This window comes from Dromiciops gliroides, chromosome 4 (genome assembly GCF_019393635.1).
Source record: "Dromiciops gliroides isolate mDroGli1 chromosome 4, mDroGli1.pri, whole genome shotgun sequence".
In the NCBI taxonomy this organism is placed as follows: Eukaryota; Metazoa; Chordata; class Mammalia; order Microbiotheria; family Microbiotheriidae; genus Dromiciops; species Dromiciops gliroides.
The window spans coordinates 124,993,294-125,008,840 of record NC_057864.1 but is presented as its reverse complement, the minus strand read 5'-3'; the positions used below and the strand labels follow the sequence as shown (position 1 = coordinate 125,008,840).

Here is a 15,547-nt window from a genome sequence, read left to right as displayed (position 1 = left end):
GCTCCTTAAGGAAGCTTCTGGAGATGCAGGTTGGGGCTTGGAATCAGTTCACATACAGCCTCAGATGCTTACTAGCTCTGTGACCCTGGGCAAGTCACTTAACCTCTTTTTGCCTCAGTTTCCTTGACTGTCAAGTAGGGATGATAATAATAGCTCCTAACCCCCACGGGTGTTGTGAGGATAAAATGAGGCAATATTTGTTAAAAAGTGCCTAGCATGTACTAGGCGCTATATAAATCCTTATTCACTTCCCTTCCCCCATTTTAAAGATTCCCACTGAAATTTTTGGGACCTTTAGGAGCGAGTGACCTTATGATCCAGCCTATTGTTGGCAGTCTTTCCTACCATAGTGCTTGGAATGAATGAAAATTGTGTGGGTGGTTAAGGCTTTAGTATAGCATTTCTTCTACCACAAAGGGAACTTTTGCAGAGTAAAAGTCCATTGAAAGCAAAACTTGCAACATTTCTTGCAATCTGTACTGTATTCTTTTTCTGGGGGTAATGTGCCCAAATGAAACAAATAGTATGTTATGGTCTTTTACTGAGTCAATAATAAGGTCTTTAGAAATCTAGTTAACTTTACTGTTATAGATATGCCCTTAATGTTTCTGACTTAGTGTCTTGGTATGACTTCCATTTCCTTATAGATGCTAGAATTCTATGGAGATCAAGATGGAGCCCTGCAGGTGCTCACTGACTATGCCTATGATAACAACTTTCCATCTAATCCAAATGCTCACATCTACTTATACAAATTTCTGAAGAAAGAAAAGGCACCAGAAGATAAATTGATTAGTGTACTTAAGGTATAACATTTTAAAATTTCAACTAGATCTTGAACATTGATAAAAATTCTTAAGTAGTTTTCTTTTGCTTTTGCCAAAAGATATTAGCAAAAACTTGTATTCACATTTGACTCAAAATATGATATTCTTAGAGACTTAAAATACAAATGCAAGATAAATATTTTTTCTTCCATACCTCCCTCAAAGTAAGCACCTATAATTCTAATTTTTCTGATTGAGAGTAGGAGCCTGAGTATGGGGAGAGAAATCTCTAATGATAGCTGATAGAGTAGTCATTGCAAGAGGTCCCTCACTTACGTAGGCTCAACCTATATGTGAATGACAACCAAAGAAATTTATCCTAGACAGTGGCTACTTATATTTTCCTTTCCTTCAAGTTTTTGCTGCTTAAAATTTCCCTTTTAATTTCTTCTTGCCTGTGCCTGGACCGGCCTCCACACTAACCATCGCCTCCATTTCTCTCCTTTCCCATTCTAGTCCAAGGAACATGTATAGCTGCCTAAACTAGTGACTGCAAAGAGAAGGATTGAGTAAAACACTGGGGCTTTTACTTATTGTTTTCTCCCCCTATCAGAGTGTTAGCAGTAGTCTGTAGATAGAAGTCTTAGTCCTCTCTCATCTCCTCTGTTACATTTCTAAGACCTTCCCCAAAGGTCCTATGCTTATTGGTTTTCTTTTCTTTCTTTTTTTTCTTTTTTGGTGAGGCAATTGGGGTTAAGTGACTTGCCCAGGGTCACACAGCTAGTAAGTGTCAAGTGTCTGAGGCCAGATTTGAACTCAGGTCCTCCTGAATCCAGGGCAGGTGCTCTATCCACTGCGCCACCTAGCTGCTCCATTATGCTTGTTCTTAATGACAAAATATTTAGGGAACTTATTGAGGCTGTGTATATATATCCAAGGACCCACGATTACATGGCTTTCTCCTACAGAGCTGGATTTAATGCCCCGAGTCCAATAACTTTTTTTTTTTTAAGATTTTGATAACTCAATTTCAGTATAATTGATTTCGTTTGTAATTTTCATTTGTAATGCTATATATTTTATACATTTAAAAGCATTATTCTGAGATGGGGTCCCAAAGGCTTCATCAGACTTCCAAAGTTCATGGTGCAGAAAAAGTTAACCAGTGTTATAGGATCAGATAAAAATAAAAACAGACAATCGTAGGGACAACATGATATTGAACCATTTTGTCCTTTGTTGTCTTTCAAAGACCTCCAGAGGAATAGGGACTTTGTTTTGGAGACAGGAGGTTAGAGAAAAACTTAGACTATATTCTGTTCTGACATTGGCCAGGGGAGGAGAGAAATCCTATTTGAAACCAACAGATGATGGCTGTGGAAAGCCTAATCTCTGGTGGTCTCAAAAGATAAGAAATAATGTTGTCGAGTCTGGATTGAGTAGGGGTCCCAGGGATTTCTGCTAACAGAAAGACCTGGTACTTTTAAAATCAGTATTTTAGTTCAGTTTTAGTTAATTGATTTCTTCATATTAATTTCCCTTTTTAATCTTCCTTTTCTTTTTTTTTAGTGAGGCAATTGGGGTTAAGTGACTTGCCCAGGGTCACACAGCTAGTTAAGTGTCTGAGGCCGGATTTGAACTCAGGTACTCCTGACTCCAGGGCCGGTGCTCTATCCACTGCGCCACCTAGCTGCCCCCTTAATCTTCCTTTATTGCCATGTCTAGTAGTTAGTTACTTTCTGTATCCTGAGTATTGGTCATTAAAGCCACCTGGTGGCACCAAAAATCAATTTTTTATAGGGTACAAATTATCTCTTAGCAGACTATTTTTTTTAAGAATTAGAATCTCAGTTTATTTTTTTGTTATTCCAAATTCACAAGACTAATAAGACTGACTTCCTTAGCAACTGCTCAAATTGTGATATGGTTTAAAAAAATACCCTTAATGATATTTGGTATGCTTTTTAAAAATACAGATTTTTAAAAAAAGACAAACACAAAATTGACTGCTTTGTGATCTGAAAATTTCCTTGAAAATGTAGGACTTTGGGGCAGCTAGGTGGCACAGTGGTTAAAGCACCGGCCCTAGATTCAGGAGGACCTGAGTTCAAATCTGGCCTCAGACACTTGACACTTACTAGCTGTGTGACCCTGGGCAAGTAACTTAACCCTCATTGCCCTGCAAAAAAAAAAAAAGTGGGACTTACTGCCTACTGTGTAAAAACCAAAACCAAAACTTCAATTATCATTCTATTGAGACTTGAAATTGAGTTGGGAATTATTTTTTGTTCCAAAACTATTCATTAATGTTCTTTTCTAGTATCTTCTTACCTCAGATGGAGAGACATTCATTAAACTTGTTTAGTGATAACATATGTTTTTCTTTTAGGTCATCTGTAGGATAATCTTGGAAAGTAATATGTTTTCATAGTTTGGAATTTTAAACAAGCTTGTAAGCATCTTTTCAATGTAATTAAATTGGCTGGATATGTTTAATAAATATTTTGTTATTAAGAAAATGTAGGACCAAGAGAACTTGGAAAAAAACCTGAAATAAGAATTTCTTGTATTAAGTATATTGAAATGAGAAAAATGTTATTTTCTCCATATTTCTTTATTTTGAATTTTCCCAAGTTACATGTAAAAACAAATTTTCACATCAATTATTAAAACTTTGTGCTCCAAATTCTCTTCCTCCCTCCCTCCCCACCCCTACCCCTTAAGAACGCAAGCAATTCAATATGTTATTCATGTGTAGTTATGCAAAGTATTTCCACATTAGTCAGGTTGTGAAAGAAAACCGACAACAAACTTTAGAAAGAAGAACAAAAGAAATTGCACTTCAATCTGTATTCAGATACCATTAGTTCTTTCTCTGTAGATGGATTGCAAAAATGTTATTTTCTCTTGAAATTCTAGTTTTTTCATATGCAATGTATAATACTACTATGTAGTTTTATTCATATATTTTTACATATACATTCAAATATGTACCTATAATGTCATGGTGCTTTACAGTTTCCAAATTACTTTTATGTACATTATTTAATTCTCAGCAATCCCATGAAGTCAATAGAGCAGAAATTTTTATCTTCATTTAAAAAATTACCTTTCTGAGCTTCAATTTCTCTAAGTGATTTGCAAAGGACTGATAAAGATGTGACCCTATGTCACAATGAATGAATGAATGAATGAGCATTTATTAATAATATAATAATAGCATTTATATAGTGCTTTTAGGTTTCCAAAGTACTTTCTAGATATATATATACAAATCTGTTCATTCTATCCTCACCCAAACCCTGGAAAGTAAGTGCTAGCATTATCCCTGTTTTACAGATGATAAAATTGAGCCCCACAGAATTCAGGCCTTTCTGACTCCTGGTCCAGCCTCCACGTGCGGCACCACCCACTGCTTTTTATTGAACCCTTAATATGTGCTAGGCACTGTGCCCTTAACCTCATATTTGTGTTTGGGGTTTACCCTCTACCAAACCAGGCTGCTTATGTTAAAGGCTATTCTAATTTTTTTGTAACACCTTGTATTTCTCAGCAAATTGGATATTAAATGCTTAAGGCATCGAACAACCTGGCAAGACCCTATGTGCCTATGCAAAAACCTCCCCCCCCAAAGCCCTTACCTTCTCTCTTCTGGGAACTCTCATTCCAAGTGAACATTACATAACTTCCTATAATCAATAACTGTTAGAAATTAACCTAAGTTAGTTTTTGTGCCTTGAAAAATTCTGCCAATTGTTTTCATCAGTATTGATTTTAAAAAAAGAAGAGAGAAAATATCAGTGTAATTTGTGATGCCATCTGGGTGATTTTGTTGGTAGAAAAGTCAAGCTGATTTATTATCTGTAGGAAAGATTTTTGCAATATCATAAAGGACACATGTTGGGGCAGCCAAAATAGGCTGGAAGCAAAACATCTTCGAAGTGTTTCTTTTTTAGAGAAAAAGTTTTTTGTTTTTTTTTGTTTTTGTTTTTTTTTGAAGAAGAGGGGGAAAAATTTCTTTGAAATGAGATAAAATCTTACAAATAACCCGCTAATATGGTAATAACAATAAGCCCCATTCTGTTTTTCAGATTTTGCACCAGATTGTGCCTTCTCATACGATTATGCTAGAATTTCACACATTACTTAGAAAGTCAAGTAAGTCAAAATTTCAGTGAACAACTTCTTCCCTTTGTGTAAACAAACTGCAGGCTAGCCAGATTTTTGCCATGGTCAGGAAAAGCTAGTGAAGGAAATGGCTGCATGGTTATTTTTCACTTTATATAACCTATCCATTATAATCACTGCTAGGCTCCATTTCAGTAATTAAAAAGATACACTTCTTAATGAAAGGAAATAAATTAGTTGCCATTTCCAAGCACAGCTGTCCCAAGACCCTCTACAAAACTGAAGACCTTCATTGAGTAGGAAACTGGTTATAGTATTGAGGAACTTTGTCCTCTCTCCAATTCTACTCACCTTTTGACCATTTCACTATTCGTTATTTATTCTATCAGAATGGGTAGAGAAAGGAAAGGAAATGAAATTCTGGGAAACTCAGGAAAAAGATTTAAAGAGAAGGAGATTGGAACAGTTGACTTCTGCTAAGACATCAGAACTACCCATGTGTGATTATCCATATTTTTCTATCACCCTGACAATATTTTGCTCTCCTTTCAGTATTATCATTACTGGAAATTTTGCTCTGAGTTGTTTTTCAGTAATGAGAATTTACAGGTATCAAACCCACAGCCTTGTCTTTATTAGAAGTAAACTAACCAGTTCAATTAACCATGCACATCACAAGCTGTGCTTAGTACAATGTATTATTCAAACTTGTGAACCAGATCAGAATATTTAGTAGCCAGCACCTATAATTTTTGTGCCTCTCTCAGTTCAATGCTGTACATTAACTTGACCTGGTATGTCCATTGCAGAAAAAGAAGAACACCATAAGCTGGGGCTAGAAGTGATATTTGCAGTCTTGGATTTTTCTGGTTGCACTGAGAACATAACTGCTTGGGACTACTTGACAAAATACCTGAAACAAATAATTAAGGAGTAAGTATGAAGCATCTTACATAGCTGAGACAGTGGAAACAAAATGGCCCAGGATTCTGGGTAGTCCCAATGATGCTGAAAGGGTAAGAGATTCTGTGCCATGCCAATTTTAACAGATTCTCCTTTCTTATACTTTAGATTTCTCCACCAGTTCTTTAGCATCTCTTTGGGGCCTTTCAGCGTCATGAAGTACAAAGCCTAAGCTGAAAGGCCTTTTGTTTATTATTATGGGGTGGCTAGAGGTTGCCATGCTATCCAACTGAGTATGTTATCCTAGCAATATGGTGCGTTGGGCATTTCAGGCTTTAATTTGAGTTTAGTGAATAAGGACTGCTAAGTGAACATTCTAGTTTTATGTCAGCATACTGCAAGGAATTGACTTGTTATGTGAATGGTGACATCTTTCTATAACTTCAAAATCTGGCAGAATAATTCTTCCAAGGTCTAGGCTTGAAGGAGAGAAAAGTTCATGCTAATAGTATAATAATAGGATACTTTCCCCCCATCTTCCTTCATGACTCATCTCACTAGAGGGTGGCCCCAATCCCGATATCTTTGGCCATGTGCCATTGGTGGCATATTCAGAAAAATGGGTTTCCTCCTGTTTGCCTTTTTTTCTTTTTTTTTTTTTCCTTTTGTTACATGCCAGTATGTGAAGAGGAAGGAAAACATCTAGATATGTTTTTTCCTGTGTAGTTTTAAAAAACACATCTATTACATTTTTGTGAGAAGGTTAATTTTTTTTTCCTGGAATTGCTCTTCAGTGATCAGATAATTACCTGGTTTTGTACATTTAACCAAATGTCGAAATGTTGATTCTTTGAGGATTAGTAGCTAATCCTTTGCTAGCATGTGATGTGTTGAGGTACTATATAAAACTAAGCTATTATTAATATTATAGGGGGCCTCCTGCTGTATGAGCATGAGACCCCCCCCCTCAACCAATCAGCTTGAAGCAGTGTGTGAGGCAGTTGGTTTTGGGAGTTGGTGGTTGGAACCTCGTGGGGTTGGCAGCTGAACTAGGAGTGGTTGAGGTAGTTAGGGTTTGCTATTTTCTTATTCGTTCAGTGACTCTTGTTCTCTCTTTGTTAACCTCTAATATATTTTAATAAATGTTTAAATACCTAAACTGTTAAACTGTTGTCCTAGTTAGCTTTCCTAATGGGGAGTCCTGGGGTATGCTATTTCTAATCCTCTCCTTGGTATTCAAAACTTTCCTTACCACAAAACAAAAAAAGGTAAAAATAAAAATAGGAATAGAATATTCAAATTCAAACTGACCAAGTTTAAACATGATCTTAACCTCAGCTTGTCTGATTAACCAGACTAATGTACTTAGGAGGTTGAAGAGATCCATTTGAAAACTTAAAGGGACAGGTACATGGAAATAGGAGAAAATTTCTTACCCAACGTTAAGATCAGAAGATTGAGGGTGTTCAGCTCTCCTGGCTGGCTCGCCAAAACTGTGATGGGTAAAACTAAATGTGTGTGGTCACCCTACTTGTCCCCTTGTGGGGAAAGCTAATGAGGATAACAGTTTAACAGTTTAGGTATTAAACATTTATTAAAATATATTAGAGGTTAACAAAGAGAGAACAAGTGTTTCTGAAAGAACAGGAAAACCCTAACCACCTCAACCATTCCTGGTTCATCTGCCAACCCCATGACGTTCCAACCACCAGTTCCCCAAACCAACTGCCTTACACACTGCTTCAAGCTGATTGGTTGAGGGTGGTCACATGCTCATACAGCAGGGGGCCCCTGTAATAATAATAGTCTCACAAAACCTTAGGTATGTTAGATTGCTTACCTCAAAAGACAAATCAAACAATTGTACTGCTGGCACATATACTCATTAAGTGAGGTTCCAGAGTAAAATTTTTCCTGAGTAGATGATTGAAAAATGATGAAGTTAGGTAGACATTTAATAAAATGATTTATTTCCACAATGTTCTTCCTCATAAGTGGTGCTAATTTTAAAACATTTTCCTTTCAACTTTTCATATGCTTTACTAAAGTTAGTCTGTTTTCCCTCTCCCCATTTTCTCCTCTAGAAAGCACCTAGATTGGGTTAAGGAGGGGTGGAGTTCTAGAAAGGACTGGTGGCCAACATTTCACTTCAGCTACTATCTAGCAAAAAAGAATTGGAAGGAAAATAAGATCCTGGCACTGAAAAAAGCTTTCACATCTGGAATACTGTTAGGAAAAGGTACGTGCCTTTTATTCTTCTATGTCTTGTGTGTCACTGTGAGAGTGTGAGGGGTTACTGTTGATTTCAACTTCTAAGCAGCTATCTGGATAGCTGCTTTAATTGAAGTTATTCAGTGGCCAGAGACATACGGGTTTGAACCAAATAGTTACATAATGCTCTAGAGACTCTTAGACTTGGTTAATAAACAGGTGGTGTTGAGCACAGTATATTGCAAATAGATGGTCTTTTGCTCTCCACCAAGCAGGATGGGGAAGTGGTTAGAGATTCCGATAATCTACTTGGCAAGAATCACTGGGGAACAGGTCTTCCTGTTTAGGGAATGCCACATGTATTTTTACGTGGATGATCATGTGTGACATGAACTGTTGTCTGTTGGTTTAAAGTATTACTTCCACTACCATAATATGGGACTCTGAGGTGTAGGATGAAGTTGGAAACAGTCCACTGTCTTGAATGATCTGTCGCTAGCTTGAAACTTTTTTTTGGGTTCTCCACTTTTTCCAGTCAGGGGATCAAAAATATAATTTTATTAGCCATGTTGTAATAATAGCAGCAGAGATTTGGGTTTTTTCCAGCCTAGAAAAGACAGCATCTCTTCCGTAAAGAAAAAAATAAACCATGTCTATTAGCTCAGCAAACAGACTCGCCTAAGAGAAAAGAGGAAACAGCCTTTACTTTGTGAATTGTGTTGGCTGCTTGACAAAACTCTCATTCTCTTGATACCACTTCAGTGTGGAGAGTTAGATAGCACTGGAATAAGTGCTGGGCAGTGATTGTTAATGGTGACCTCTAGCAAAACACGTAGTGAGGCTGGTCAAAGAGGCAACATGAGAGTCTCACAGTGATGTTTGCTAAATTATCTGTCTTCTGGAGTGTAAAAGTATCCTGAAGAGGTCCTGCCCCTGCTTGGATTCCATAATTCAGTTTATGAGAGATTTATTTTGATTAATTATAATAACTACCATTTCTATGGCCCTTTAAGGCTTATAAAACATTTCTCATTTTATCCATACAACAGACTTGAGGGATAAATAATACAAGTTCTACCTGTTGATATTATAGGTATTAACGTTCCAGGGCGGCTAGGTGACACAGTGCATAGAACACTGGGTCTGGAGTCAGGTCTTCCAAAGTTCAAATCTGATGTCAGACACTTACTAGCTTTGTGACCCTGGGCAAGTCACTTAACCCTGTTTGCCTCAGTTTCCTCATCTGTAAAATGAGCTGGAGAAGGAAATGGCAAACCACTCCAGGATCTTTGACAAGAGAACCCCAAATGGGGTCATGCAGAGTTAGATAGGACTGAAATAACTGAACACCAATTTTAACACTACAAGGCTATTCATACCACAGATATTAATATCATTAATTTTTATAGATGAGGAAACTGAGAGGTTAAGCAACGTGTCTGTTGTCATATAGTTAGTAAGTATCAGAGAGAGGGTCCAAGTTCAGGTCTCCCTGATTCCAGTTCTACTCTGCTTTATAATCCAACATCCCCCACCCTTCCTCCACCCATCCCTATGATGTCCTCTTACTTTTCATATAGTTAGACATCAAGAAAGAACTGTAAATTCTAGAGTTAGAAGACCTACATTTGAGTCCTAGCTCTGCCCCTCCCTATTAGATGAATGACCTTGGGCAAATTATTTAACCTCTCTGGGTCTCAGTTTTCTCACGGACTTATGAGGAAAGTGCTTTTTAAAACAGTAAATTATTACTACAAATGGTCATATAGCTTAATAAATGATTATTGAATAAATAGCTTAATTTTATGAACTAATTTTTATATTTAATATAGCTCATATGTTTACATGTTTTTATATTTATTATAGCTTACTTAATATGATCTATGAAATATAAGCTTCAACAAATATGAAATATAGTCAAACTTAATAAAAGCATATATAAGAGTTCACAAAACCATGTTATTTATCTTTGTAGACATATGCAACTTTGGAGAAATAATTATAATTATAGCTGATATAATTTCAAAGTTGATGAATAAGATTCCCTGTCAAGGAGAAAACAAATACATATAAGTATATGTATATTATACATACATACACATGTGGATGTATATGTATATCGATATATATAAAGTCTTAATGAAAAGGAACAGATATTGGCACGATAACCAAGTCATTTAAAGAAATGTGGTTCCAAATATGCAATTTGTTACTCAAATCTTACTTTGCTAAACTAGTATTTAAATCTCAATGTGGATATTTCTGAAGCTATAGGAATTTAATTCACACCAGTCTTTGATTAATTCTTATGAATGGAAGGCAACAACCAAGGCAGAGCTGGCCTTATTCATATCTTAGAGCAAGGGTTCTTCACTTGGGCTCTGGGAACTTGTTCTTAAAAATAGTTTGACAACTGGATTCCAACATAATTGGTTTCCTACACAATCCCGTGTATTTTATTTTCTGCACTTAAGAACATTTTTTCTGAGGAGGGGTTTATAGGCTTCCACCACAGGGAGTCTACTCAAAAGCTCTAGGAGTTAACATTTCTGTCTCCTGACACTGCAAGGATATCAGGGGTACATGAGTGATATGCATTGTTAAAGGCTAAAATTCTAGCTAAACTGTCTAAAATATTTAATGAGTGGTCGCCAATAACTTACAAGCTTTAGCAAAAGTTAGACTTTTAAGCATTTATTAAGGAGAATAAGAATTTGGTAAAGAGAGAAGGAAAGACCTACATTCATCTGTCTATTAAAGGGAGAGCACATTTCTAGCTCCCTTCTCTGCCGGAGTCCTCAGGAAAGAGCCCCAGTCAGAGCGCCAGGCTCTTCCTTCTTCCTCCCACTAGCAAACGTCACTTCCTGACGCCAAAGAAAAGACACATATTCTTGCCCTCAAAGACCTTCATCTCATGGGCGGAGCTCTTCTACAGTAAGTCTCCAGCAGATGGCGTCATTCCAATCGTTACAGCATCTCTCACCTTGATCATACCATCAGCATATCATCTCCTCCTAACATTTCCCTGAACACTTCTTTATTCCCATTATTCTTCAAAGTTCTTTTTTGGTTTTGCAATGCTCATAGCTACCATGTACCTTTCCATTGCTCTCTGTAATATTCAGTTTTCAGGATTTTGGAGACTGTTGTGTTTCATATTTCATAGCCATATAATAGTACCAGTGGAATTTGATGTTAAAAATATGGGCCTTTGTTTTTGGGAGAATCCTGGAGTCATAAAAGGAATTTTATGATTTCCTAAAGGCAAGCTATCCCACTCTCAGTCTTTTGTTTAATTCTAGGCCTAAATCATTGTCCATTTTTTTTTTTTCCATTTTTCCATCTCACATATACATACTGATAGACAATCTGTTGGTATCCTTTTCTTCTCCTCTCCCTGTCCCCACCCCCCCACCCCAGGTTCTTAATCCTTGCTCCATGAAACCATTAAGACCTTTAGTGCAAAAGATACAGAGGAGAGTCAGCTAGGTGGTTCAGTGGATAAAGTGCTGGCCTTGGATTCAGGAGTACCTGAGTTCAAATCCAGCTTCAGACACTTGACACTTAATTAGCTGTGTGACCCTGGGCAAGTCACTTAACCCTCATTGCCCTGCAAAAACAAAAACAAAAAAAAGCAAAAACAAACCAAAAAAAGAAGATACAGAGGAAGGTGTGGGTCACAGAAAATTTAGATATTTTACTGGTGCTTGGTATAGTTTTGATTGGGTAACACAGATCAAATGCCATATATATATATACATATATAACATGTATAACATATATATTATATATATGCAAAGACATATTCATCATCACTGAAACAGTTTAATAAATGTATTGAATTTTTTAAAATAAAAAAGGATACACCTTAGTGATGCTGGGTTAGAAGCATGACCATAGCATATGAATTTTAGCACATTATATCAGTTACTAATCTTGGAAAGCAGTTTAATTCAATAGTATAGTCACTGCTCTTGGACTCAAATTGCAGATTTTTTTTTACATTTATATCTCTAGTATATTCACAGTATTTCTATCTAAATCTTATTTCTCTTCAGAAAGACTTAGCTGAGACCATTTATCAAGATCTCCCTCTTCTGATACCTACATCTCACATCTCCTCACAATCATTGTCCATTCTCTCATACCTCAGAGGAGGAGGTAGTCTATCTCCATGCCAAAGCTAAACACCTTTACCTATGTCCTTGTTACCAACCCCCCCCATATTCTCTGAGACTATACCCCACTGAACATCAGTTCTCTTGTTATAATTTTTCATTTCTCTTTATTAACTTGCTCCCTCTCTATTGCCTACAAACATGTCAAGATAATCCTTATCTATAAAAGCTTTCACTTAACCCTGCTATGCTATCAAGCTCCCTCCTATATCTCCCCTCCCTGTCATCGCCAAACCCATAGAATAATCTAAACACTTTTGCTCCCTTTTCTTCTTTTCCTTCCATTCACTAGTTACTCTCTTGTAATATATATAACTTTGAAATTTACCACTCAACTGAAACTGCTCTCTTGATATCCTAACTGCTAAATCGAGTGGACTTTCTCAGTTCTTGAGATCTTAGATCTAAAGCAAAAAAGTGTCCCAAGTTGTCTAATCCAATGCCTCATTCTATCATGAGAAAACCAAGGCACAGGAAGGAAGGTTAAATGATTTGCCCAAGGTTGTACATTTGAACCCAAGTCCTCTCACTCCAGAGGCAGTGTGCTTATCCTTTTTTTTTTTTTTTGGTGAGACAATTGGGGTTAAGTGACTTGACCAGGGTCACACAGCTAGTAAGTGTTAAATGTCTGAGGCCGGATTTGAACTCAGGTCCTCCTGACTCCAGGGCCAGTGCTCTATCCACTGCGCCACCTGGTCGCCCCAGTGCTTATCCTTTCTACTCTGTTTTCTGCACTAATGACCATTCCCTCCTACCTGGGTTTTTGTGACACTGAATTTTCCTTTTCTTCCTCCCACCTTTCTATTTACTTCTTATTCTCCTTTGCTAGATCATCATCCATCTCTGCACAAAGAAGTGAAATCCTGGGCCCTCATTTCTTTTTTTTTGTGAGGCAATTGGAGTTAAGTGACTTGCCCAGGGTCACACAGCTAGTAAGTGTGTCTGAGGCCGGATTTGAACTCAGGTACTCCTGACTCCAGGGCCAGTGCTCTATCCACTGCACCACCTAGCTGCCCCGACCTGATCTCTTTTGTGTCTACTGCACTTTCTCTCTGCTTGATTTCATTCCCTCCCATATGTTCACTCATCTTCACCAAGATGAGATATCCAGTCCTCATCTCATTCCTGAGCACTAATTCTGCATCACCAGCTGCCTGCTGAACTTCTCCTCATTGTGTTCCATAAGCCTATCAAAATCAGTATTTTTAAACAGAATTTATTATCCCTGCCCCCCCCTCCAGCCCTGAATCTTGACTCCTCTTACTTCTGATGTTACATTTTTGTTGAGGGTTCCATCCTCCTCGTCACCAAGGTTCATTACCACAGTGTCCTTGACTCTTCACTCTCTCACCTTTCCCCCTCCCCATAACCAACCAGTGGCCAAGTCCTATCAGTTTCCTCAGTGTCTCGTGTCTGCTTCTTTCTCACCACACAAATTGATGGCCCTAGTGATCGCCCCTTCCTTGGACTCTTGGAGTCATCTCCTAATTGGTCTTCATGCCTCTGGTCTCCCCCCCCCCCCACTTCCAAACATCCTCCACATAGCTACCAAGTGACCATCTTAAAGTTCACTTCAGATCATGTTGTTCTGTTGCTCAAGAAGCCTCAGTTCCTCATCTGGCACAAAACACAAACTATTCAGTTTGGCTTTTAAAGTCATTGACTCTCTAGTTCCAGTTTATCTTTCCCGACTGATGGCAGATTACTTCCCTGCCCACAAGCTCTCCTTTCCAGCCAAACTGTCTTACTTGTCTGTATGTGTGTCTGTCTCCCAGCTCCATGGCTTTGCATAGACTGTCTCCCCAGCCTGGAGTACTCTCCTTCCTAAATCCCTAGCCTCCTTCAAGCACAGCTCATGTGCTGCCTTCTGTAGGAGGCCTTTAGTGGTCCTCCCACTTGGTATCCCTCCCCTTTCCTGGAAAGCACTCTGTATTTATTCTGACATATTTTGCATATGCTCATCTGTGTATACATTGTTTACCTCCGGGAGAATATGATCTTCTGTTTCATTTTTGTTTTCCTATTCACATAGTAGGCACTTAGTAAATCCTAGTCAAATTGAATTGGGTCATTTATATCTCTGGATAAAGAAGGTCAATGTAATATGAGTTGGGTGGTCTGTGGTATTGAGATTCTTGGCATAGATAATAAAACTAGGTTACAATAAAATAACAAATTAGAAATACTGGCTAAGAGTCTTGTATCACATTATAAAAATTCTCTACTTTTTGTCTTTTAGGTTGCAGATATTTTATGTATGTTTCTAAACAAGGTCATAAAGTGCAAGAGAAAAGTATTAAAACAATGAAGAAATTTGTGATGAAGCACAACATCTTAGATTCAGAAGAATGTTAGTGTTATAGAATTGTGGTGTAACAAAGAGATCACTGGAATTAGAGTCAAAAGACCTGGATTTGTGTCCCAGTTTTGACATCTGTGTAATCTTCAGAAACTTTCAACCGCTTTGAGACTCAGTTCCATCATCTATAAAATGGGGGAAATAACACCTCTGCCTGCCTTGCAAAATGATTGTGAAGAAAGCACTTTATGAATGTAAAGCATGATAAAAATGTGTATACAAAGTACTTCTGTTAAAAAGAAGTCAGTCCAGATTTTCAGGAAAAAATATTTTTCTGTGTTAAAATTCTTATAAACAGTTTTGCAAAAAACCCTTTTTTCAGCATAACTGTATTCACTGTAACTATAATGTTTGTTATATGTTTCTAACTTTTTTTATGGAATAATAAAATAATTCACTCATGAAGGAATGATCTCTCTGTGAAGTGAGCCCATGCTTTGTATCTGGTGGTAAGATGCAGTGTGGGTCATTGGAGTCTCTCATAGACTGAGTGGAGGTGCATTCCTAAGAATGAAGCTGAGAGAAGGACCCAAGAGGCACTATCAGTGCTGTCTGTGTGGGGTAAAATGAACTTTGGATGCCATTTTGGTTCATCTGGGTTATTCTTCAAAATAACTGAACCATCAATGAGGTGGTTTTTCCAGTGTGAAGGAGTGCAAGCATCTGGGGTCATTTGCATGTGTTTTGAGTAAGCAAATATTCTAGGTATTATAAATTTTATCAGTTTGCTAATTGAAATAACATTACAGGGGGTGGTCAGTGAAAATGTTATAAATGAAAGACCTGTCCCTGGACAGCTCCAGTTTGGGCTATAAGAGATTCAAACAGGAGGGGGAAGGGACAGATGAAATTCTCCTGGGCTGAAAACTCTCCCGTATGGTAATGGTTAAGAACCTTCCAGGGCCACTCTGAGCACTTGTATTCTGAGGGTGGAGGGCTTCTCTAAATAGACAGCGAAGAAGACCACTTTCCAGAATGACTAAAGAATAGGGTTTGGTCAC

The 15,547-nt window shown here is 37.6% G+C and overlaps 1 protein-coding gene across 2 annotated transcripts in view; it reads left to right on the top strand.

The window, feature by feature from the left end:
* TAF1A (TATA-box binding protein associated factor, RNA polymerase I subunit A) overlaps positions 1–14,889 on the top strand; it is a 36,795-nt gene extending 21,906 nt beyond the window's left edge. For both annotated transcript variants that reach the window (XM_044004181.1, XM_044004180.1), the window contains exons 7-11: positions 648–806; positions 4,859–4,925; positions 5,705–5,828; positions 7,883–8,037; positions 14,427–14,889. In XM_044004181.1, coding sequence (XP_043860116.1) covers positions 648–806; positions 4,859–4,925; positions 5,705–5,828; positions 7,883–8,037; positions 14,427–14,542 — 621 coding nt within the window. In that variant the 3' untranslated portion in view covers positions 14,543–14,889. The remainder of the gene's footprint in view (positions 1–647; positions 807–4,858; positions 4,926–5,704; positions 5,829–7,882; positions 8,038–14,426) is intronic.
* Positions 14,890–15,547: the final 658 nt, after the last annotated feature.